This window comes from Lissotriton vulgaris, chromosome 6 (genome assembly GCF_964263255.1).
Source record: "Lissotriton vulgaris chromosome 6, aLisVul1.2, whole genome shotgun sequence".
NCBI lineage: Eukaryota > Metazoa > Chordata > Amphibia > Caudata > Salamandridae > Lissotriton > Lissotriton vulgaris.
The window spans coordinates 222,494,693-222,518,799 of NC_141694.1; the positions used below are offsets into that span (position 1 = coordinate 222,494,693).

The following is a 24,107-nucleotide window of genomic DNA, read 5'->3' on the forward strand; positions in this document are numbered from 1 at the left end:
GATGCCACATATTAAAAAGTTTAAAAGTTTATCCAGGTATAAAATCCAACTTTACATTGCAGTCCCTCCAATAATGCATGCGAACATTCCCAGTATTTTATTGCAGTCCCTTCACTAAAGCATGCAACAAATATCAGGGTAAATACCACATATTATAAAAAGGTGATATAAACACTCAGGGGCAGATTTACAAGCACCTTGCGCCTCTTTTACGCCGCTGTTGCGTCACTTTTGTGACGCAGCGGCGGCGGAAAAGATGCGCCATGGTGCGGGATATTTACAACGTGATGCATCTGGGAGATGCGTCACGTTGTAAAGCCCTGCGTCAGAAGGAGGCGTTCTGGCTCAGGAGGGGGGTGTTCCGGCGCAGGAACGCCTCCTAAAAGCGGCTCATTGATTAGTTGTAGGATAATTCTGATGCTCTATCAACTACTCAAAAGGCTGGAATCATTCGATTGTCTACAATTATGAATGTGGAATTTACATTTTTCACATTTTAATAATGTTTTTAGTTCCTGGCAAATTGATATTAAAACTATCTGGGTATGTTGTGATGCCTCATATGTATAGGTAATGTATGCTAAGAGTTTTATGTAATCATGGCAGTGACGACTGGGGTAGCACCTGAAAATACTTGCACTAAGTGAATGCTGGCTTGGCCTGTTCATATAGATGCGGTGCGTAGCTTATTGTGGGCTCTGGAAGGTCATTAATGAGACTAGTTTTATTGAGGAAGTTTGAAATACCAATATGGAAAGTTGATTTTGCCACATCAATGCACTCTGAAATGCTTTAACTCAGCAGGTATGTACAAAAAATAGATGTGTATCCTTATATTTCAGTCGGACCCTTGAAGTCATGAAATTATTGCTATGAATTATTACATTTGTGGAATTGGTATTTTATTAATGTTAACTAAAAGACGACTTTCAAACAAGAGATGACTTCGACTTTCTGCTTTTTTCCGTTGGACAAAATCACATTGCTTGCTATCAGGATACTTAAAGTGAACTATTTTTCCAACTCAACATCCTATCCCATAGATGTGCATACAAATAAATAATTTAACATTATTCCTTTGCACTACGTTTCTTCCATTTTCATATTAATCATAGCAATAAGCAAAAGGCTTCTTCTCAAAACTTACCTTCTTGGTGTCTGCATACTTTGTAATGCCCCATTTGATTAGTGGTAATATCCTCTGTCACAACGTAACCCAGATGCGTGCTTAGACTACGACTAATGCTAATTTGTTTTAATGTTCCAGGGTCAGGTGAGTCTCAACTGCTTAAAATAAACATTTAAGCAGAACAGTAGCCTTTGAGTGACTGAATTGCGTAGGTAGTGTGAATAAGGCCAAGTCTGTGCTGGGGAAGGGCAGGATGCAGACAGCAATAAACAAACGACTTCTCTCCCTTTGTCCTGAAGTGCAGACTGCAGGCAGCCGGGGTACCGAGAACGAGGTGTGAAATGATTCCTGGAGCTTTGCAGCACACAAAAGGTAAAGTCACACTGGTTAAGTACAGGGCCATTGGCACGTCAAAGCACTAGTGATTTTTACGTGTCAATGGCCCAGCAACTGAGCAATTAATAGGAGAGAGAGGACAAGTTATTTCGTCCCCTCATCCCCCCACCCTTGTCCCCCGTGTCCCACCCACTAGAACATCTGGGGGGGATACGTCCCCCACACTTCCTACGCCCATGGGCGTGCCTCCTCTGGCGTGGGAAAGACTGGCTGTCACGCAGAAAAACTCGTTTCAGAGTGTGTGAATAGCAGTGGGGTCTGTGTGACTCCGCCTCCTCCACGTGCCTGTGACCCGAGCTAGCCGTCAAACAGCAGCAGTGCACCGCACAGACCAGCCGGAGTGTCACCTGTTATGGTGGGTGAACGAGAAGCCGAGGAGGCGCCCAGTGCGCCTGGAAGCCCCTCCGCCACCAGTGAGGCTAGCGCTACAGGCCTGCTTCAGTGCAACGGGACCCACAAGGTAAGAGCCAGGCAGGAACATTTTCTACCACATCGAAAGTCACAGGAGTCTGGTGTTTTTCTCTTTTCGGACTAATTAATTCTATTGATTAAAACTGTCCACACGACAATAACACAATATACACAGCACGTGCACATTTTAAATAGATATACAAAATAACAGGAATTATTTGCTTTTGAGAGCCGGAGAAATAGATATTTGTGTTTTTTTTCTTTTTTTAAAGATTCCGCCCGTCATTCTTATCTTTCGCATGCAGCTTTTTCTTTCAGCTAACCGAGGGGCTCTTTTACTTTTCTTGCTAAGAATGCTTTTACTGATGCGCACACACGTCTTTGGGGCTGGACTTCACTGATAAAAAGCCACGACTGACAGTTGGGTGAAGAGGCGCATCGCAGCACTATGTATCTTTTCTGCTTGTCAGTTGCGGTCTATTTAGGAATGCTATATTCAGAGCAGGGTCTTTTGCCAAGCATCATGTTTAAATGTTTTTTGTATCGTGCTGTATATGCCTTATTACAGCTGCTTCGAAGCGCTGTGTGACAGATAAACTGGATTAATAGATACAATGCAGCAATAACACATGGAAGCTTACATCACTGTGTAATAACTGTCTGTAATTTAGTGTTGTGACCACTTCTGATCCGTAAAAAGAAAATGGTATCACTATTGTACGTCAATACGGTATTACAGTATAGCTGTATTGTGACGTCACAGTACCTACTGCCAAAAGCAGCAGGTGGCAAGAAAGACATTTCCCGAAGCACAATTGCAGCTGCTGTTTAAACAATGAAAACGAGCACTAAAATTTGAGCTTTCTCCTGAAATTTTCTGCTCTGGCAAGTCACTTTCATGGGGTGATTAATTTCACAGAGGACTTCAATACAATCAAGCATCGACAAGTCCAATAGGTCTGGCCTTGGCGAGCATGTGCTTTATTTATTTATTTTTGCAAACATTTATTATGAAAAATCGTTTAGCAAACCTATAAAAAAAAAAACTAGAAGTAAGAGTAACCCAGCAGCCCAGGTACTGATGTGCACTGGTGGGTGTGTCCAGGTGATCAGGCGAAATGCTGCAAGGGAGTCAAGGGGTGCAGTGGGCTGACAATTGTCCCATGCTGTGTGCTATAATAGGCGGAAGCAGCATGTGAATGACACTGGAATAGACTAATGGATGAAGATATCTCACCTAAAGCCCTTGTATCTATGTATGTGTGCATACATGCTAATACATGGGGTTGGCACGACACTACATCCATGGAAAATGTGAGGATGCTGAGATAGCTAAAGTTGTCTCCAGACCACGCCTAAAAAGCAGGGCTCTACTTGCAGATTGACCCAGTGACGTCACTAGGGTTGGTGTCACCCAGTGCGGGTAACTCATGGCGTGTCCCCCTCACAACTGTACCTATGGAAGGTAAGTTATTTTCTTAGGCATTGGCTCCCCTTTCCTATCAATACAGTGGCAAACCAGAGCACAAGCAGCTGTTGTTCGCAGCAATTGTGTTTTTTTCAGCAAATGTTTGATGCAAATGTGTCTTTGCATCAAAAATATATGTGATGGTACATTTTGCACTAAAAAATGTCATATGCATAATTACGTCGAATTTTCTAAGATTTTGCAGAATTTCACACACCCTTAGTAAATAGTTTAGAGTCCCCAGGGGTCCGTCATCCGGGCCCTTCTCTCCACAAAAGACGTGAGTGCCCCCTGTCTTTGCACACGGGCTACATGTCCCAGCAGCCCCCCCTCTGCCTTGGACTTGCGGGGGGCGAACCCCCTCTGTTCAGCACCATCAGCTCGAATGACCCCTCTGCACGGGCCGGTCTTAGCTCGCAGATGCACATCTCTATGCTCTAGACTTGCAGAGGTCAACGGTTTCCAGCTTCTGAGCCCTGGGTGGTCTGGGCCAACGGGCCACAGAGGTCTAGTTCCTGACCCCCGCTAAGGGCCCGACAGCCCCGGTCGAGCCCTCCCTCCATCCAGGGTCTCTCACTGGCTTTATTTTCAGGGTAGCACAAAGTATGCAAATATAATTGTATAGCAGGGGGTACATAATCAGTAAAATGGCACCTCAAATGAATTGCGATACAATTACAGGTGGCTACAGCAAGGACAGCACAGAATAGCCAGCATGGTCCACCAAACGAGAGAAGTAACCAACAACAAACTGACTAAAAATACATTTAAAAGCGCTTGTGTATGTCCCAGCCACTAATCATACATAAAAGACAGCCCTTGAACTCACTCACACAACAGGATGAAGAGTCTATAAGCCCAACCAAAACACTCACAAGTGCTCGTAGGCACCAACAGCCAAAACTATGAACCGCAGCATAAACAAGATGAATAATGTGACATTTGCCTGGTAAGGGAGATGCAGGGGAAATGCACGTTTTACGTACGCAGACACGACCCAAAAGAAGGAGGCATCCCAGAGACCCTACAAACCACCCACACTGGAAGGGCATTCAGGCTAGAAACGCTACACATGTGCCAAGAAACCCACGAGGGAACAACATCCAAAGTAAAGGATAGGAGTTTGTTCCCAACTGCCGAATCCAAAAATGCAACCACACAGCTGGAATTAAAACGAGTCAAACTACAGGTCAGAACAGTTCTGAAGCTCAGAATCTCAACCACCAGACAATGCAGACATGGAACTGGACAGAGCATGAAATCCAGAAAAACACAATGCGCAGCGCTCCCCGACAACAGCAAGCAGCCCCCAAACGAACATAACAGTGATCAGGATCCACTCGGCTCAAAGACAGACTTTCATTCAGGAAATAGCAGGGCTGGATTGGATCCAGAAACAGGCCCGGGCACCTGGCAAAATAAGTGGGCCAAATACAGGGATCACAAGCATTTGAGACTCAGGACCTCATATAAGGCACTACTTGTTAGTATCAATCAATCAATGATATACTTTATTCGGCATTTAAAAAATACCATAAAAGTGCATAATAATACAAGTGCATAAATATTTTTTAAAAAGTTTTCACAATCAATTACAAATAGTTGAGCTTTTCTCATACAAACATTTGAAAGCCTATAAAAACATAAAACCTATTTCATCAGATCCCTCTTGTTTTCCTTAATTTAAGTGCTAGCTTCAAAAAGTTCACAATACAAAACAATGTCCTAGGATCATTGGCCATTTGCAAGAATAATAAGGCAACCCTGGCCTGCCTAAACTTGGCCTGTTTTAGAATGCTTAATAAAAAGCGACGCCTTGGCAATGAATAAAATGGGCACAATAATACAAAATGAAGGGTATCCTGAGGGGACGATAGTAGTACCACAGAGACCCTTCTGCTTAACAGCTAAGGTAAAACCTGACGGATCTGCCAGTAAATGATGTAAAAGGTTGAGCCTAAAACGCGTGATTAAAAATCTATCCTGCGCATTCGACATAAGGGCTAAGTAAGGTTACATACCCTCACAGGTCTTCAACAGGCTATGAGCGCAAATAGAGTTTTTGCCCCCTTCCCGTACTTCTCTTCGAGAGGCTACGTAATCACCAAATATCCTCTCTGTTCTTGTCCTGGCTAGTAATTGCCCTCAGATTTAGAAAGAGGTCCTTACACCCAATTCCCTCTAAAGAAGACTTCACATACTTCAACCATGGAATGCTCATCCCTTTATCCCTACTGAGGCAATCCATAATTATTTGTCTATTCAGTTTAGCCTCCGGATTAACCCAAAATCTTAAGCCAGGCCGTAATTGATTTGACCTTAACCAAGTCCTCGATATAAACCATGCCCAATTCCTCATGAGTGATATAGGGAGATGTGCATTGTGGAATTTTGAGCAATTTTCTCAAATATTTATTCTCCTCTATCTGTAGCTGGTGAAAATCGCTAGAGCCCCAAACTTCAGCCCCGTATAACACTTTAGAGGAACAGATCGAGCTATAAAAGCTAACCACTTGCTCAGGTGACCACCCACCCAGCCTGCGACCATAATTCATAATTGAACCTGTAGAGGCAACTAACTTACTACACCGCTCCTCAATTAGTGTCTTAAAATTTAAAAGCCCATCAAATAAAATGCCCAGGATGAAAAAGTCTGCACCTTCCCTATGCTATGGTCACCTATTTTATAAATAAACTTCTTGCAAGGTTTGTTCCCTACCTCCATGACATAGGACTTAGTCAAGTTGTTCCGATAAATCTTACGTGTCCATAAAACTGACAAACCCGTCTATCAGACGATGGAGTCCCTTCGGGGTACATGCTAAAAGCACTGCATCGTCTCCGTAAAGCAGCACGAGGCCAGCTCTTGTTCCAACTCTCGGCGAGTCCACCTTCAATTTGGTTAAAGCCTGATCTAGTCCATTAATGTCCAGGGAGAACAGGAAAGGGGCCAAGATACATCCCTGTCTAACCCCGCTCGTACAGGGGAAAGATGTCGTGGAACCCCCCTCTCGATTATATCTAACTTTTGCGGAGGTGTTGCAATGTAATCCTCTTAAAATGTTTATTATGCCCTGTTCAACCCTCAGTGTACTCATGAGAGCCCACAACTTCTCTCTGTTAACGTGATCAAACGCTGCGGTTAGATCCATAAAACCTAACTATACCGCCTCCTTACTAGCTATGGTGTATTTGGCCACCAATAAATATAAATTTAAACATTGATCCGTCATTGATTTCCCCGGCCTAAACCCGTACTGGATGTCTGTGATGATCTGATGTTCCTCTGCCCAATCCATTAAACGTGTTAAAATAACGCGTCCCAAGACTTTGGCCGTTACATCAATTAACAAAATAGGGCGATAACACTGGGGGTTGTCCCTGTTCCCCTTTTTAAATACGGGAACTATAGTTGCTGTTGACCAGGAACGAGGGAGGCCGTAAACTACAGCAGCATTAAACACCCTCGAAAGAATTGGTGCCCACAACTCCACATTACTTAAAAAAGATCCGGGGGAATACCATCTGGCCCAGGTGCTTTATTTCGTGTTAGACCCTGGATAACCACTACAATTTCCTCCATCGTAAACACTATCGATGAAGTCCACCTTATACCGCCTTCAACGTCCTGTGCACTATTCTCTGCATTATTATACAGTCCTTTAAAATGATCTAACCTTTGTTCAGGCAATATATTAGTGCCAATTTCGGGTATATTAGCATCCTGGAAACATGGATTATTTATTATCTTCCAGAAAGCATTCATATCCTTCCTTTCAGCTGCCTCCCTTAAATCTCCCCAAGTTTGTGCTTGAAGGTTAGTCTTCCTGCATTTAACCGCTTGTTTATATGCTAGCCTGCACTCTGCAACTTTTAGCGTGTCCCGCAGGATTATTTTTAAGCTAGCTTTCAATTCTTTTTGTGCGCGGGAACAATCTTTATTGAACCACCTGGGAATGTCATTTACTTCCCCATGTGTGGTAGTAAGCAATAACTTATCTACTAATCGGGCCACTGCCTCAAAATACCTCACCAAAGGGGGTCCCTCCACCGAGAGGTCCAAACACTCTACTATGAGATCTTTCCCTTCATTTATGAGCGTTTTGTAAAAGGCCTCTCCATCCACCTTGGACCATCTTAATCTTCTACCCTGGTCCGTCTCCCTTTCAATCATGCCACCCTCCGCCCCTCTCCCGGGCCTTGATAGAGGATAGTCCTGTGACCAGGAGTGTTAAGGGGTTATGATAACTAAATATGCTTAGCTCAATTGAAGCCCCTCTTATCCATTCTTTAAACAATTTGGAACCACTACATAGTCAATAACAGAGCTGCACCCCTTCCCTTAAAGGTGGGGTTAACAACTCTATCCCTCCCTGTGGCTACCAGATCCATGGTGTGTTCTAGGGCGTGTTTTTTCAAGACCCTACCTAACTCCTTGCGCTCCCTAGTATGCTCAAAGTGCGGGCCCTCACATATCGTTCATAGGGACCAATCTCCTCTAACGGGTATTAGGTTAGGGCACAGGTGACAATTAAAGTCACCCGCTATTAAAAGCAACGGAGCCACAGCCCCCTTCTTCTGCCCTACTCCTGAGCTAAGCATCGCGTCCAGCTCCTCAACTCTAGACCTATTCACATATGGTAGTGGGGCATTATAAAAATGAACCAATATTAAATTGAGGCCATTGTTATTCAACCTATGAGCCAACATATGGTCCGAGGTCCAATTTAAATTACTCCATGCACCCTCCAACTGAAGGTCCACAAATGTTATTAAACCTCCCATTGCCCTCCCTGAAGGTGACTTCCGTGCGGGCACCAAAAAACACTTATACCCCGCAAGGTGGAAGGTACTAGAGTCTACCACCCACGTTTCCTGCAGACATATTATTTGGAACCCTGTAATAAATTGTCTCCATTTCCTGGTTCTTAAATGTAGCTAAAAGACCCGCTATATTCCAGGATACTAATTTCAACCTCCCTTAATTTTGTTCCAGAGGTGATTGAGAGGCGTGAGAGGCAGAACAAAAAACTTGTGCCGTCCTGAGGCTTGGCCCGACTTCTATGGCTTCTATAGCCAAGCCAGTCCCTTCTGAGCAGGCCTGATGGAGAAGTATTTCAGGTGCCACCCCATGACCCACAAAATCACCTACTACTACCCTGGGTCTTTCCTGCACTCTGCTCAGAGAACCCCTCGGGATCTCCCCACCCCCCAGTCAGTCCACCTCATTGAGGTTTCTTCCACTAGGCAATGGAGTGTACCTATTGTGTAAAGGGCATACCCTCCCCTTGCTTTACCTGTGTGGTTCTACCAAGGGTCCCTCTAGTTCTTCACCGGTTGATGCATTTAGTACCTGTCTATAGAAGAACCCCAGTGGCAATAATCCAATTAAGGAGCGTACCTCCCAGGGCTGACCCCTAAAGGAATAAAAGGGCCTCCTGTACCAATCTAGGGAATCTAAAATGTACTACTCTACAGTCCCCCTCAAATGTTTTCTTTGCCTTCCCTAACCAAGCCACTCTTCTGGCCATTAAGATGTGTCTGTGATCTTCCATCCTAAACCCTACATTCTTACTTAGCCAATGAGCGGTTTTGTTAATTAGCATCTGCGGGGTTTCAACCGTATTTCCATTCGCAGCAGGCACACCAACTAAAACCGCTGTATACAGACTAGAGGCAGGCGGGAGGTCCAAACGTACCAAACCTAGAGACCCCTGCACACCTACTGAGGAGCCCCTGCCCAGATCAACCTCTCTCCTTAATGGGTTACTCCTTTTATCCTTCGGGTTGGGGGAAACAGGGGGTGGGCCCCGATTATCTGCCACTACCTCATGTGTTTCTTGCCTTTCGCCTTTTTTTCATTATTACTAGGTGCTTGCTTTGCCCACTGTCTACCTTGTACGCCCGCCCCCTCCTGTGCCTTGGTTTGTGACCCCACATTATCCCTACTTACATACTGTATATTGTCTGTACCAGCCACGGCCCGTGGAGGGAGTTTTGGTGGGGCGGAGAGGCAGGGCGGGGGAGGGGCATGGTGGAGGGTGCTAAAAACTGGAGTATGGATAATTGAAGGCAAGGCGTTGTAGGGACCCCACCCGGGTCACAGCGCATCTCCTGTGTGAATGTTGCCGGGCACTGCATCAGTTCATTGGAGCTCCCATCTGCCCCTTCCGCTACCCCAGACTGATTTGACGTGCTCACCGCCGGGGATTTCTGCAAGGCTAGGGGCCCGAGCGAGGACCACCTCTGTGAGTGAGCCAGCTCCAGGGATAACCATTTTCCAGTCAACTGGATTTGATGCGAGACCAGTGACTCAGCTCTTAAAATAAATGCATTGAGCGTCCCTGTGATTCCACCTCCTCCCACACGTGCTGGGGTCTTGTGTTTAGTCATACTTTCTACTTCTCCACAGATTCTGGCTACAAAAACCCGAGTACACAGGTGCCAACCCCTAATGCTCCCCTCAGTTTTTACTCATGACCAGCTGGTAGTTTTACAACACTGCGAGGTGTCAGATGTCAGGGGGGTGGCTCTGCCCTGCCTCTTCCGGCCCCTGACGGGCGCAGGACGGGCCCGCCCTTGGCCCATCCTGCGCCATCTTCCGCCTATACTTGGACTGTTTGGGCTGTTTAGTCTTATTACCAACCCCCCTCCCTTTGTATGTGGAGACGCAACATTCCCTGTTGGCTTCTCACTACTTTTCATGCTCAACAACTTTTTAGACCATGTAATAACCGTCCCAGAACTCAAAATTGCACTGGGGACCATTGGAGGCTGATCATGCTCACTACCCCTCTTATCTATCTCTGTCTGACCAGCAATGAGCCCCCGTCTACCCTCATTGCATATGTGTATGTCGTTTTGCCCATCTTGGTCACACATGACCCCACTCCCTTGATCGAGCGTTGCAGGGACCCCACCCGGGTCACAGCGCATCTCCTGCGTGAATGTTGCCGGGCACTGCATCAGTTCCTTGGAGCTCCCATCTGCCCCTTCCGCTACCCCAGACTGACTTGACGTGCTGGGGGTTTCCGCAAGGCAAGGGGCCCGAGCGAGGACTGCCTCTGTGAGTGAGCCAGCTCCAGGGATAACCTTTTTTCAGTCAACTGGATTTGATGCGAGACCAGTGACTCAGCTCTTAAAATAAATGCATCGAGCATCCCTGTGATTCCACCTCCTCCCACACGTGCTGGGGTCTTGTGTTTAGTCATACTTTCTACTTCACCACAGATTCTGGCTACAAAACCCGAGTACACAGGTGCCAACCCCTAATGCTCCCCTCAGTTTTTACTCACGACCAGCTGGTAGTTTTATAACACTGCGAGGTGTCCGATGTCAGGGGGGGTGGCCCTGCCCTGCCTCTTCCGGCCCCTGACGGGCGCAGGACAGGCCCGCCCTTGGCCCAGGCTTTGCCCGGGCAGCGCCCGGGAACGCCCGTGCGCGTCCCGCACTGCGGGAGGCGTGCAGCTGTTTTAAGCGCCTTCGGGCGCTTTACGATGACGTAGGTAGTATGCGCCACTCGTGGGTGCTGTTAGTTGTGGTCCCCGGGGCCCTGGAGCAGCCGTCTTGCGCTGCGAGAAAGCCCAGAGAAAGTCCGCCCATAGACTTTGCAGCAAGAAGTTCGGCTCCCCAATGAGAACAGGTACTGGTAGAGGTGAAAAAAGAATCCCCCTACTTGTTAGTATCAGGAGTCTACTTGGGAAGTTGAACAAACAAAAAAATGGTTTATGCACTAAAAAACAACGTATTAGAAGATCCTGCAATAAATGTATAGCTAACAAGCAAAGGCCCAACCTCGTGCTTTTAATGAACTGAAGAAAATGTGCTCAAAGAGAGGCCATGTGAAGACCGCAATTAGAAGGCCTTCAAAAGAGGCCGGCGTTGCTAAATCAAGACTTCCAGCCACTTCAAATGACCTCGGGTAGGGTCAGAAACATGTTTACATATACAAGAAACAGGCCTGTACACTTGGCTGTGATAAAGAGCAACTATACTTCCACACCGCTGTTTACTTGAGGAATATGCATCATGCATTTGGGATATTCTGTGTATCCCAAATGACATGCTTGCTGGGGCTGGGGGATGCCACCAATCCCCTCGTCCAGTGGAAGAAGCCATCCAACAGAAGAGGAAGCCACCTTTTACATTTCACACGGCTGGCTGCTCTTCTGCTACTTACAGCCACAGAGGAATCACGCTCCGCCCTGCCACCACTCCACCCCGCATTGCTTCCTGGACCTTACCTGGTGATGATCATGGACGAAGAAACAGCAGTGGCAGTGCTTACATTTTAAGCACGTCGTGTAGTGGTGGGCGTGGGCAGTGATGAAAACGGCGGGTCCGGGTGCCACGTCACATGAGTGACGCTTTGGACGTCGTCGATGTCCGGACACCAACGTCATAGCCTAATTGGACAATAATCTTGGCCGGCGGCCGGGTAAGGTTAGACAGACAGTATTGCATTTTGATGTCACTGAGTCACCCCATGTGATGGTGTCACCCGGTGCGGTCCGCACCCCCCTTTTGACGCCACTGGGTTGACCACATATAGCTTCGAAAGTGACGTACGTTTAACTGTTTAACATATATGTTTGCAAAAGTAATTGCAAACTGCATATTACTGCCTTCACATATAACGGTATAAATTCCACATTAGTGTTAATACCTGTATCCAGAAGATGCGTTTCATAAGAAGGGGTAATGGCTAATGGGCCAAGGCTTTCGGAGAGGGTGCTGACGGTGTTTTTGGCTGTGTATTATGAGAAGAATATTATACCCCTATTGCATGTAAAAAGTTGGTCTGAACAAGGCATTTTCACAGTTTTCCTGAACTGAGAACAATATATTTGAGAAGGGAGTTGGGATTTAGTCGCGAGACAGATACCCTCAATTTTTGCAGGTGAAATAGCCTGATAAGTTAATGCGCCTACTGCGGAAGTTTGCTTGCAGCTTCCTAGCTTGATTCCCAGAGATCCCAACTCTGCATTTATTTCAAATTTGATTGGTGCAATGAGTCCCATTCAGTTGGAGGAAAAGTACACATTTTCAGCAGTGCTAAAAAAGCCGCAAAACCGTGAAATGAAGCGGTATGTTAAAAACAATTATTCTGGGCTTGCATCTTGATGGATGGTCGTGAACATGCGAGGCCCCCGGGTGTAGTTGGAGGGTGTTGCCACTGACCCGGGCATTACTCTTGAAATATTTATTTATATAAGAATATCAGTGGTTTTATTTTGCAATAGTGCCGCCTCGCAGCGCTATGAAGCAGGTCGCAGGTTACTTCTCGTGAGCCGAACAGGCGTCCATTATTTGGTCGCTGCGCTCACTTCGCTTTAGGGACGAGCAGGATGGTTCCCGCAATAAACGGTGCTGTTTTCGCGTTTTGCGGAAACAAGGGTGCAGTTTGCAGCGCGAGCCACACACCCACACAACTGTGTCGTGTACTGGACGGTCACGCACCCGGAAACAAAGGGACCACTTCTGGAATCCCAACCGGTGGGGCCTTCAGGCCACGTGGGCGTGTGATAGGACATGCTTATACAAAAAGAACACACGTATCTCTATCAATGGCGGGCGCGTTATGCTTTTGGCGAGAATTGGGGTAATACTCCATAGAGTTTGGAACATTTTAGTACATACGATTCTTTTCTTTTTTCTTTGTTCCCTAGAGTAGCCCCGTTGTCTCATTTCTGTTGATTATCATTGACACACGTTCAAGTTTGCCGATTTACGTTGGTGTTCTCACGCTAGAGACGTTTTAAGGCATAGGTAAAGTGAGCAATTGCTCAGGGCCCCTCTCGTCCAATGGGCTACCTGAGAAGGTGACCTTCCTCTCTATTTGACCTCTGGCTATTCGATTTCTCTATAAACCTCTCTCTTCCTACCTTTATCACTATGAATATCTATCCAGTGCCATTTTAAGACGACTTAGATGCTCAGGCAAGTCATACTTCAACTGCTTTTGTGTGACCCTGTTTCTGAAACTTCAGCATATAATTCAGCACTATTTGACATCATTGTTTGAATTAGCGGGGATTAGGTCATTGTTGTTACCTGGTGGTCACTGACTATTACCTTCAGCACTCTCTGTTGGCAGGGCACAAGTCCTAAAAAAAGAAGTGGGGGAACTAGCCTAGTTAAGCCATATGCAAGTGGCTTCGCAGCAAGTGGCTTCGCAGTGCATGGCATCACAGCGTATGACATCAGGTCGCGTGACATCACAGCACGTGACATCAAAGGAACTGGCATCACAAGAAGTGATATATCTTAAGCCCTCACATATATGTTTAGCTGGTGTATCATGAGTACATTTGAGCACATTTCGAGTATACTTGCAAACTCTCCGGATTTAGGCAGAACATTCACACTTTTGTATGCTACAAATAAAACAATGTTACCTTTTGTCAGCGTTAAGCTTTCTAAAGCCATAGCGCTTTAAAAGAAATAGTGATATTTAAAGTATTGCAACGCCACCTCAAGGGTAGTAAGCGAATATAAATACAATTTATTTTGTGCAAATACTGGGAAAGATCAACACATCTTATGTTTTAACAGTGCATGCATATCTCCTAAACAGAGCCTGAACAAAGTGAAAAGCTGCCAGGACAAATTCAGCATCTTTTTTAGTGGGGTCCAACTTCTTGGCAGGGTGGACGGCATCCACCTTGTGAAAGAAGTGGGGGGACGCCGTTCACCCACATGGACCCCAACTCGTGCCCTTCCTGTTGGGTTGTTTACCTCAGCCTTTCCATCTAGTATATATGAACACTATATGCAGCACAGATTGAATGTCATGATCATTATGTGGGCAAGCCAAGCTTGCCATCCCTCCCCATCTGTACCTAACTTTATTCGATTCCAGGAAGTTGATTTTTGAGCAAAAAAAGCAAAAGTAGTAATTGGGAAGTCCGCCAGGAGAAAACTCCAGGTGTAGGCCTGGGGGGTATGCTTTGTTACTTCAGAGTAGACGCAAACACAGTTCGTATCCCACCGCTAGACACCAATTATGTTGGACCTAGGGAATCCCAAGTCACGTAAGGTAGCTTGGCACTAAGGGGGAAGGCCTAACTCCAAGGAACATGTGCTAAGTTTGCGTCACACCCATCAGTAACAGAACATCCGTCCACTCAAAAATAAGGACACTACACCAAGTTTGGAAAAATACGAGCTGTTTTATAAAAGTTCTCTTAGTTTCTTTGTTTTCCAATTTCCACAATCAGATGTAATTAAGTTTTCACAATCTCATTTCTTTTCTACATAGAGCAGGTAAACATTTACATCTTTCAACAGATCATGTGCAACAGTAAAGCTTTCCAATAAACACTTTTATACCTCCTCCTGAAATTATTCTCTTACCATACAATTAAACCATAACCCCATGTATTTCACTTCAAGAACTGCAGGTTGGCAGGAACTGTTCCCCAGAAGATTCAAGGTTAACAATTTTACCAGCTAACCCCACCGGTCAGAGAACCCTTCCCCTGGTTATGAAAGAAGAAGGTTACACTTAACTGAAGCTGGCATAGAATAGGCAAGTTAAATCACATTGGCTTAAGTTAACTCAAGTCCCCTCCACAAAAGAGAAAGTCTATGCCTTAATCATGTGCAGCCTTGCCCTGAGGTTTCCCCACTTGGAGCTCTCCCTCTCTACCATCAAAAGCTACAGAGTGTCAGCTAGTGTGTTATGGCTCACTTGCACGGCAGACCTTACTGCCTGAAAATCCCTGGAACCAGGCTGAGCCGTACGAATGAGTTGCCACTGAGAATGTCAAGTTTTAGTGCTGCCCAATCCTTCCGTCTAGTCAGGCTTTTCGGGCTAATCCCGCTGCTCCCCCCACCTTCCCGGCTTACTTGGCCGTGCAGCTACCGAGGTCAGACTCCGTCCGATCCTTCCGCTTACAAGCGCCTCTTCTGCCATGAACGGGGGTTCCCCGCCCTCTCCCCTGTCAGAAGAGCGGGCGTTCTTCCTGAGGCACACTCGGCAGCCCCTGGCACTTCACCGGCAGATGAACGGTGCTTCGTAGCAACGCGTCTCACTTCAGCGCCTGGTTAACCTCCGCGCCCTCCTCCTCCACGACTCCTCCCACAGGTCTCCGCCTTCTGCCGACCTCTCATGCCGTGCTCCGCCTCCAGCCGACCTCTTCCGGGGTGCTCACCTCTCCTCACCCGGCATTGGGGTCTTCCTGTGGCAGTCCTTTCCCGGCGCTACTACGTCCCCTCACTCGCCACTGGAGCCTTCCCGAAGGACGACTTGGTCGCGAGCCGGACAGCTGTGCAGTAAGCTTTTTCCTCTCAGCGCCTGCAGTCACGACCTCACGCAGCGCCTCAGCAGGGGTGGGGGCCCGAACTCGCGGCCCAGTCAGGAAGTTCTACCCCACTTGGCAGGGGGGTCCGATTCTTACACCGAGGCGGTGACTCGCCAGGGTCAGCCTCAGCCCACTTCTCACTCCTTGTTAGGTATTCTGGGGCAGGCAGGGTTATAACTCGGAGACAAGTGCGTTCACCATGGAGGCAGGGTTCGGTAGACAGGCAAGGGGTCACGTCAGCATGGAAGGGTAGTCTGCCCACAGGTCGATCTCTCCCCTCTCAGTGCGTGCTCCTCCTCACTAGGTCGCCTTACTCCTGACCAGTCCCACTTCACACTTCCCCTGACCAGAACTCTTCTTCACACCACACCAACTCTAAAATGGCCGCCCTGATTCTGGCCTTATATAGGCTGACCCTAAGATGTCCAGAAGGGACCAGAAGGTTCTAGAGGCTCCTATTCTTCCCTATGGGTCAAGACTCAGGAGTGGCAGTTGTGGCAGTTGCTGTCCACCATTTTGTAGGTCTGGATGAATTGTAGTCAGAAAAGGCTCCTAGGCCTTAGGTAAAAAACTATGGGGGCAAAAGAGCATCTATCCCCCAGGTCAACACCCAAAAAATATCCAGTGGACATAAAAATTAAGGGATATGAGGGGCAGAAAGGGGACAAAAAAATAAATAATAAATAGGAGGGACAACCCAAAGGGCAGACAGGTTTAACACTATGGTAAATATTTCTGCATTTTTTTATTATCTATGTTGCGTGACAAGGCACTTAATTTAGTTTTCCTTCGAAGATTACTTTTACAACAAACATTTAATTGTATTTAGTTCAGTTTCTATTTAGCTAATTTCTTAACCGTCCAGTTCTTTTATCACCATTATTTTATGGCGTAATCCACGTAGATGTGAGTGCAAGGCAAGTCCGTTGCTGACTTCCTCTGTCTTACATCTATCACTTTAAAGGTCCACAACTCCTGATTAAGGGTGAGGTGAAATCCTGTTTGAAGAATATTTGTTAAACTGTCCTCATTTTCTGACAGATGACCGAGAGTCCCAAAATTTCTGCACCATGTTCTAAAATTCCCCCATTTAATTCCTGGAAAATTGTTTTTTTAGTTGGTTTATCATTCAATTTCCACACTTCCAAGATAACGTTAATTTGCATTTTATGACTGCCTAAACCATGGTTACGCGCAAAAATTTGCCCATGGCGCAAAGTATGGTCTGTGGTGTGACCGAGGGCCGCACTGATGGCAGCAGGGTGGTGGTAGGGGGTCTAGTTGGATCATGGATTGTGTAAGGAGGTCTAAAACTGTTTTAAATAAACAAGCAAGCATTTCTTTGCAGGTTAACTAAAGTTAAGTGGTGCAAGACACCACCACAGTTACTTCATAATTTAATTTAACTTGCAAATATTAAGTTATGCTCAAAAATTTTCGGGTTATCCATTAATTACCACGTAATGCGACTTCTTCGTGATCTTCACTGGCTCCCGGTCAGGAAAAGGATCAGTTTTAAGATTTTGCTTCTTACCCAGTACGCCTTTTACGGAACTGTCTTGGGCTATTTACAAGCTAGAATTAAGTTCTATACGCCCTGGAGACACTGGTGCTCTGCAAACCTCTGTCTTGCCAGAGTTGCGTGGGTTAAGAAGGCAAGGTCCGGGGACAGATCTTTCCCTCGTCTGGGCCCCTCTCTGTGGAATAAACTTCAGCTGACAATCAGATGCATTCAGGCTACCACCTTGTTTCAGAAAAAGCTCAAGACTTGGCTCTTTTCTAGTTCCTAAGCCCTTCCTTTCATTTTCCATCGGTTGACCCTTTCTCTGCATTAGGGCAAGGACACTCCTTGGAGTAACAGTAGCGCTCTAGAAACACTCTACATACTTTACATGATTTGTAATTGTAAGTGACATGCCTAAAGCTGTAAATGTAGTGCTTAATTGATGGCATGTCAAGGGAGATGACTACCATATTTCACTGGATCTCCACGTTCCAACACTCCCAAAGTAAGCAGAAGATGCCTGATTTATTTTGTTAGACTCGTTAACAGTTCTGTTTTTTCCAAATGCATTTTATACCAATGCAAGTTATCATGAAAGTACAGTTGTCCTGTCTATTAAACACAATAAGGGGCCGATTACGATGACCTCTGGAAACTCTTCCGACCGAATCGGTTCCAGAATCGTTTCCGACCGAATCGGGTTCTGCGAATCCGACTGACCGATTACGATGGTTCTGAACATCATTCGGTCGGACTCGCATTGACTTCAATGGAAGCCTGTGTTCCGAATGAGAACAAAGGCTCCCATTGAAAAAAGGGATGGCTGGAGGCAACCTTGCACCCTGTGGCAGGCCCCTCATGGTGACTGCCACACTGTACATAGTTGGAAAGAGGGGTCCCTTGGGTAACCCCACATGCCCCAACCGTAGGCCTACAGGTGAAGGAGGGCCTACTACAGGCCCCCTAAGTCAGATTCCGACACCGTTTCATGTCGGGCAGACCGATTTGGAACGGCTGTCAGAAGCAGACATCGTAATTGGTCTGTCGGAAACCGTATCATAGAGCTGTGCGATTCAGTTCTGAAGGACTCGGGCTGTCCGAATGCTGATCGGAACCAAATTGGGCACCCTGAATGGTTTCCTTGCAATGTAATCGAACGATCGGAAATGTATCCAATTCGGTTGGAAACATAGGTTTGAAGCCTTTCCGTCTGACATCGGAATCAGCCCCTAGTATTGACATTTGAATCATAGGAACTTCCAGTGCACATTTGTTTCAGTACAGACCCATTTCCAGACAGGCCTACTCTCTCCTTGAGCACAGGGAAGTAAAACAACATATGTGGCATAATGCCAACATTTGAAAGCAAGAAAGAGGGACGTTTTAAAAAAAGAAATCAGAGTAATTAATTTTATTTGCATTGATTTGGAGGCAATTTTAGGGAGGAGACAGCAAAAATAAAGTTGTATGTCGTTTAAACAATCGTGAGTCACCCTGCTGAGACAGGTGTGTTTTTAACAACAATATCTCAATCTGATTCAGTAAAGAGGCAAGTATATATGTATGCACAAAACATTACGAGAATGCGGAAAAAAGGAAGAGAGACTTTGAATTTCAGTTTTAGAAAGTGCTTATAGCATCATCTATTTAAGAACACATTTCATACAGGACAGTTGTAGCAGCACTGTTGGCATAAAATGCGGTGGCAACCCAAGGGGGCTTTGTGCACTAAGTGGGTTAGTGAAGCAAAGAGTGACGGCACGAGTGACAAGTGGGTGAATACAGCGAAGGACGCAAGGTGACTAGGTGAGAAAAACACAATATATAAAAAGGCATTGGTTCGTCCTCAATCAATGAGTGATTAATATTTGTTTTGAGAACCAAGGTTGATGGTGTGCCATAAGTTGTGCTGTAAGAAGGGTCAACGGCGTTTCGATCCTTTCTATTCAGGATCTTCATCCGGATCGGGTTGCCAGTTTGGTGAGTGCTGCATGGGAAAGGAAAAGGGAAAATAAGTGGTGGGAGGAGGACAGGGGACCCAATGCGGCTATGGTGGTCAAGGGAGCCAGGGGAGTCAGTTGGGAGGCTAGCACGTGTGCGCAGAGCCCGGTCCATGGTGAAACTTTGGAGAAGCAGGGAAAACATACGCAGTGGTCAAGGATGACTAGTCAGGGCAATGCGTGAGAGTGGGCAGACGGAGGCCAATGAAAAAATGTATGGTAATTATGTTGAATTGTCTGTGAAAGGAGCGCGGAATGCGCGGTTGCCCAAAGGTAGGTATTGTATCCAGCTTGCATGTGGGGAAACTCCGGGGAGTAGTGGGGTGGGCAGGGAGAATGCAAAAGCACTAGTGCCCAAAAAGTGGCGATCAACAAGAATATGAATTCGGGTAGAAGGGGCTCGAGTCCCCTAGGGCCGCCATGGAGGGTGGCCATCAAGTAGGTAGATGGAGGCCAATGAAAAGATGTATGGTAATTGGCTTGAACTGTCTGTGAAAGGAGCGCGGAATGCTCGGTTGCCCAAAGGTAGGTATTGTATCCAGCTTTAGTGTGGGAAAACTCCGGAGAGTAGTGGGGTGGGCAGAGAGAACGCAAAAGCACCAGTGCCCAAAAATGACAGGTGTGTTGGCATGTATGACATGGGTAGGACTGGGAGTACAAGCAAATATTCTTCAAGTGCAGAAACGCTTTGGCAATGGGGCCTACATGCAAAGGGGTGCTATCTAGTACTGTAAGTGGGATAAAAAATTTGAGAGGGTACTCTAAAAAGGGCATGCTCAAAGAAGTGTAACTAGGAATATTTTATTAGAGGCGCCGCCTTAGTAATACGATACACCCTGCGTATATGATTATAATACCTTCATCAGCTTCATCCCAATTATTTTCAGGGTGAAAAATGCAAGTACTCTTGAGGCTGGGCTTACATCCACCCCACCACCAAAACAAGTAACAGTGGGGAGCCACTGGCAATGTCCAATGGGTCAAGGGAGCAGCGGGTCGAAAACGTTGGGGAACCACTGATTTAGAGGTTTGGCGCAACTGTGATCCTCAGATCCAAATTGTGGGCTTGCCTAAATTTATCTCCATGTTATTGCAATAGGTAGTTATCACATCCAAAATCAACTGAAGTTCATTTTTAGTGCAGGCCAATATCGAGTTGTTCTGTATGATACACATGTTTCATGTGACTTCTTGCAGGATCTCCCATAGGTTCTTGATGTACAGGCTCAATATCACAGGGCATCATAAACACTCTTTCCAGCACCTCACTTGATGTAGAATGAACTTTATCATCATATTTCTTGAGGTTTGGATAGGTGAACTCTCCCTTTGTGGTCAGTGACAATCCCTAGAGAGTGATTAAACAGATTTATATTTTTGGTCTACAGTTGCCCACCTCAAGGAATAATTCCACTACATTTGTACAGGGCGAAATACAAAGTCACTAAATTAACCTGAGCTAAACCACCTGTTAACTATGGCACGGAGCAGGCAGGCTTAACTTCGGGCAACAGGGTCAGACTGGTGATAGTGGGCACCAGGCATTTCCCCGGGGGGCAAACAGGGTGGGGGCCGGTTTTCGGCCCCTGGGGGCCATTATTGTTACCAGGGGTCAGCAATATTGCCCCCTGTAACAAAATAGTCCGAAACCCGCCCTAGCAAAGAGCTCAAACCCCCCCCTCCCCTCCCAGGTGGGCCGGCTGAACAGTTTGCCAGGGTCGGGCAATGTGTAACGTATTCTATACCAGTTTACAGATTAAAGTAGATGTTCTGTAATTTGACATTTTCTAGAATTTAACCCAGCCAGTGAAAATAGCGTTTGGTGCATAACCACTAGAGCAACATGTCTATTTTAATTTTGTACATGTTCAATTTTTAAATATCAGGCACCCTACCTTGTTGGGAACAAGGTTTACATAAAGTTGACTTACTAATTTTAAAAAGCAGGGTTTCCTGCCGGCTAAAGTGGGTTATTTTGAGATTCTGTCCAGAAGGTTGTAGACTACTGCAGTCAGGCTACCAATGGTAGGGCTGAAGTCATGAACACCCAATAACTAAGCAAACAGCCCATTCCCTCTCCTACCCCTTGCACCTGCTACTTCTGCTCTCCATTCATCGGCCTCTTCTATATTGTTCTTCCCTGCCACCGTACAGCGCTTGGATGCTTTGTAGCTTCGTTCAAGGTCACAGCCATACAGTCACTTGAAAAAGAAAGAAAGGTCTCTTAATATAATCTAACATACACACCATGTCCTAAATATTGTTTAAAAAATATTGCCTAATTGAGGTTAATAATAGAAAATCTACACCCAGTGGGATGATATTTTTGGAAATGATACTTAAGATGAAATATTATGTTAGACAATATTTTTGTATTCAATAGTCTTTCATTCAACCATCTGACATTCTTCATAAACCTTATATATAGTTTGTAGCACTTCATACTGATCAAGTAATCGTGTACTTATTTATAAGCTGATTGTAGTTACCTGCCTAACTGATGTGGTAGCAGTAATGATGCACTAATGTTTTCAAAAAAAGCTTCTGAAAGGCTTCTGTCCTCAGGGCATTGTGAGCACTTTAAAGACCCATTAGAAATGGGAGCTTTGATCCAAGTGTCTCATTTATTGGGCCAATGTTGTGCTATTTCAATGCCAGAAATGTCCCAGTGGAGGACAACACCTACTGGGACTATAAGTGGTTGCCTGACACAGTCCTCATTTTGTCCTTAGAGGGTAGGAGGTCACCTGTTTCCAAATCCAGCCTTGTTCTACCACTTCATGCTGCCTGAAAATCCAAGTTGCATTCTTCTGTTCAGCTTTCTGTTTGCCTCCTTCTGACCACAGGGTTCCAAGAACCGAACACTTGCTTGCTGTCAGGGATCCCATAAACACCCCCATGCAGCTTTGCTCCTGTTGTAGGAACCGCACCCATCTCCAGTGGCATCTATGGCCATAGCACCCTTCACAGGCAGCACCTGGCACAGAAACCTCATTGTCACTAGTACCTTCCACATCTACTCTTGCTACTAGGATTTCCCTCAACTCAAAGGAAATGTCCAACATCCCTCACTCAGAGGCTTCGTGTGCGAGACAGAAGTAGTGTTTCCTTGTGAACCAGATGAGATGTCAGTGCTCGGGTAAATACATTCAAAAAGACACAAGAAAAGTATTGTGTGCCTGTATGTAAGTAAATATGCAAACAGTTCATATAATATTGTCGGGACTGGAATGTGTCTTGCATGGTGAATGGGCATGTAACCCTGCTTTCATGGCCGACTGCCAGTGAAACTGGTATTCTGACTTTTATTTTGGACATGGTGTCTTACTAATCTAGCATGTGCGCGGAAGCCCAGGTCTGTCCATGATAATCTGTGGTCCACAACCTGCCCTGTGATATGGAGGCAGCGCACCCTCATTGACCAGCTGTGCGTGCCCTTGATGTATCATATCTTGGTGGGGGCATTCTACCAGGTTTTGAGATTTATAGTTTGATGAGACCTTTTCCTCTGTGTCAGTGAGAGAGTGGTCTACTAAGATCTCTGGTGTAAAGTTCCACTGTTTAGTGTTATCCATAACTTTACACCGACATCCTATGTGAATGTCAAGTGTATGTAGGTGTACAGTGAGCATGTGATACCAGTACGATAGCAGGACTCCATATGCATGTTTCTGAGTGCCAAATCCAGTGGGATCCATCGTGGATGTCCTTGGTATGGCCTGGCATAAGATGGAGGAACAGAACAACTTCCCCAGGCCGTGGAAGTGTATTGCCTGCATTCCTGTGGCTGAAGGGTAGAGATCCAGAGATTGAAGTGAAGAAATGGAGATAGGACTACCTTTAGAAATTCTACTGGTTCGTTTTTCCTAAGCAATGCCATTTGGTTGATGGCGAAGGTGAGGGGTAGGATTTCTGGTGTTCAAGATGAGGGAATTTCTAGGTCAGTCCTGCTCTTTTTTGTGTTCCCGATTACTCCTTCAAGAAGGCTGATGATAGTCAGATACACTTCATTGTTCCTATGTTTGGGGTAGTGCTTGCTTGGAGTCAGCCCCATTGCCGCCTGCTGCGAGAAGCATTATTTTAAACAAAGGCTGTGTCTGGAGAGCAGTCTGGAAATGAGATTTGAAGAAAAAAAAACGGTTGAGAAGTGTGAAACTGTAGATTACTTGATGGACTGCTGGTGTCTTACTGACAGCCAGTTACTCAGAGGTGAGGAGACCTCACCTGAAGTCTGCACCATCTGCTGAAAGAGCTGCGGGTGTGCCAGTACCTCAAAGCCTGCCTATTTGGAGAGGGGAGAGGAGTTTTCTTGCCCTGCAGGGGGAGAGACTGACAAGGAGGAGAAGCCCATCATGTTCCTGGCAAGTGGATTACTTGAGGGAGCACAACCTGGAGTTTCCTGTGCTCTGAGTGGGGCTCTCCTGGTTTGTGCTGAGAACTGCACTCGAAAGACTATACAAGTTCAACAACCACTGTGTCTGCCTGGTAGCTGCTGTGGGCCATGATCTGGTGCTGCTGCTAACAGAGGAAGAAGCCACATTGCCGCCAAGGTAGGACTAGCCAGGCTGAGAAGAATTCAACTGCCATGGAGGCATCCTTGCTGACCAGTCCACTTGGTGGAGGCTACAATTACCTTGCCAAAGCACTCGTATGCATTCGGCTAGTGGTGGGGGGTAGCTGCTAAAGATACCGTGACCACTACGATAGGACCCCCTCTGCTGTATTCATCTGCCAAATTCTCTTCCAAAGGGAGGCCCTTGGACACGTCAAAGACAGAGGCTGCACCCAACCTTCCCACACTAGCTTTGCAGAACATAGAAGCAGGTAACATGCGTCAGCAGAGAGAACCTGTAACACACGCTAACCACTTGAGCGCCAGGACATAAGACTTCTT

General features: G+C 46.1%; 1 protein-coding gene across 1 annotated transcript in view; it reads left to right on the top strand.

Annotated features, from left to right (window-relative positions):
* Window positions 1-1,819: 1,819 nt before the first annotated feature.
* MFSD2B (MFSD2 lysolipid transporter B, sphingolipid) overlaps window positions 1,820-24,107 on the top strand; it is a 286,777-nt gene continuing 264,489 nt past the window's right edge. The window contains exon 1 of the mRNA XM_086926264.1: window positions 1,820-1,985. Coding sequence (XP_086782390.1) covers window positions 1,878-1,985 — 108 coding nt within the window. The 5' untranslated portion in view covers window positions 1,820-1,877. The remainder of the gene's footprint in view (window positions 1,986-24,107) is intronic.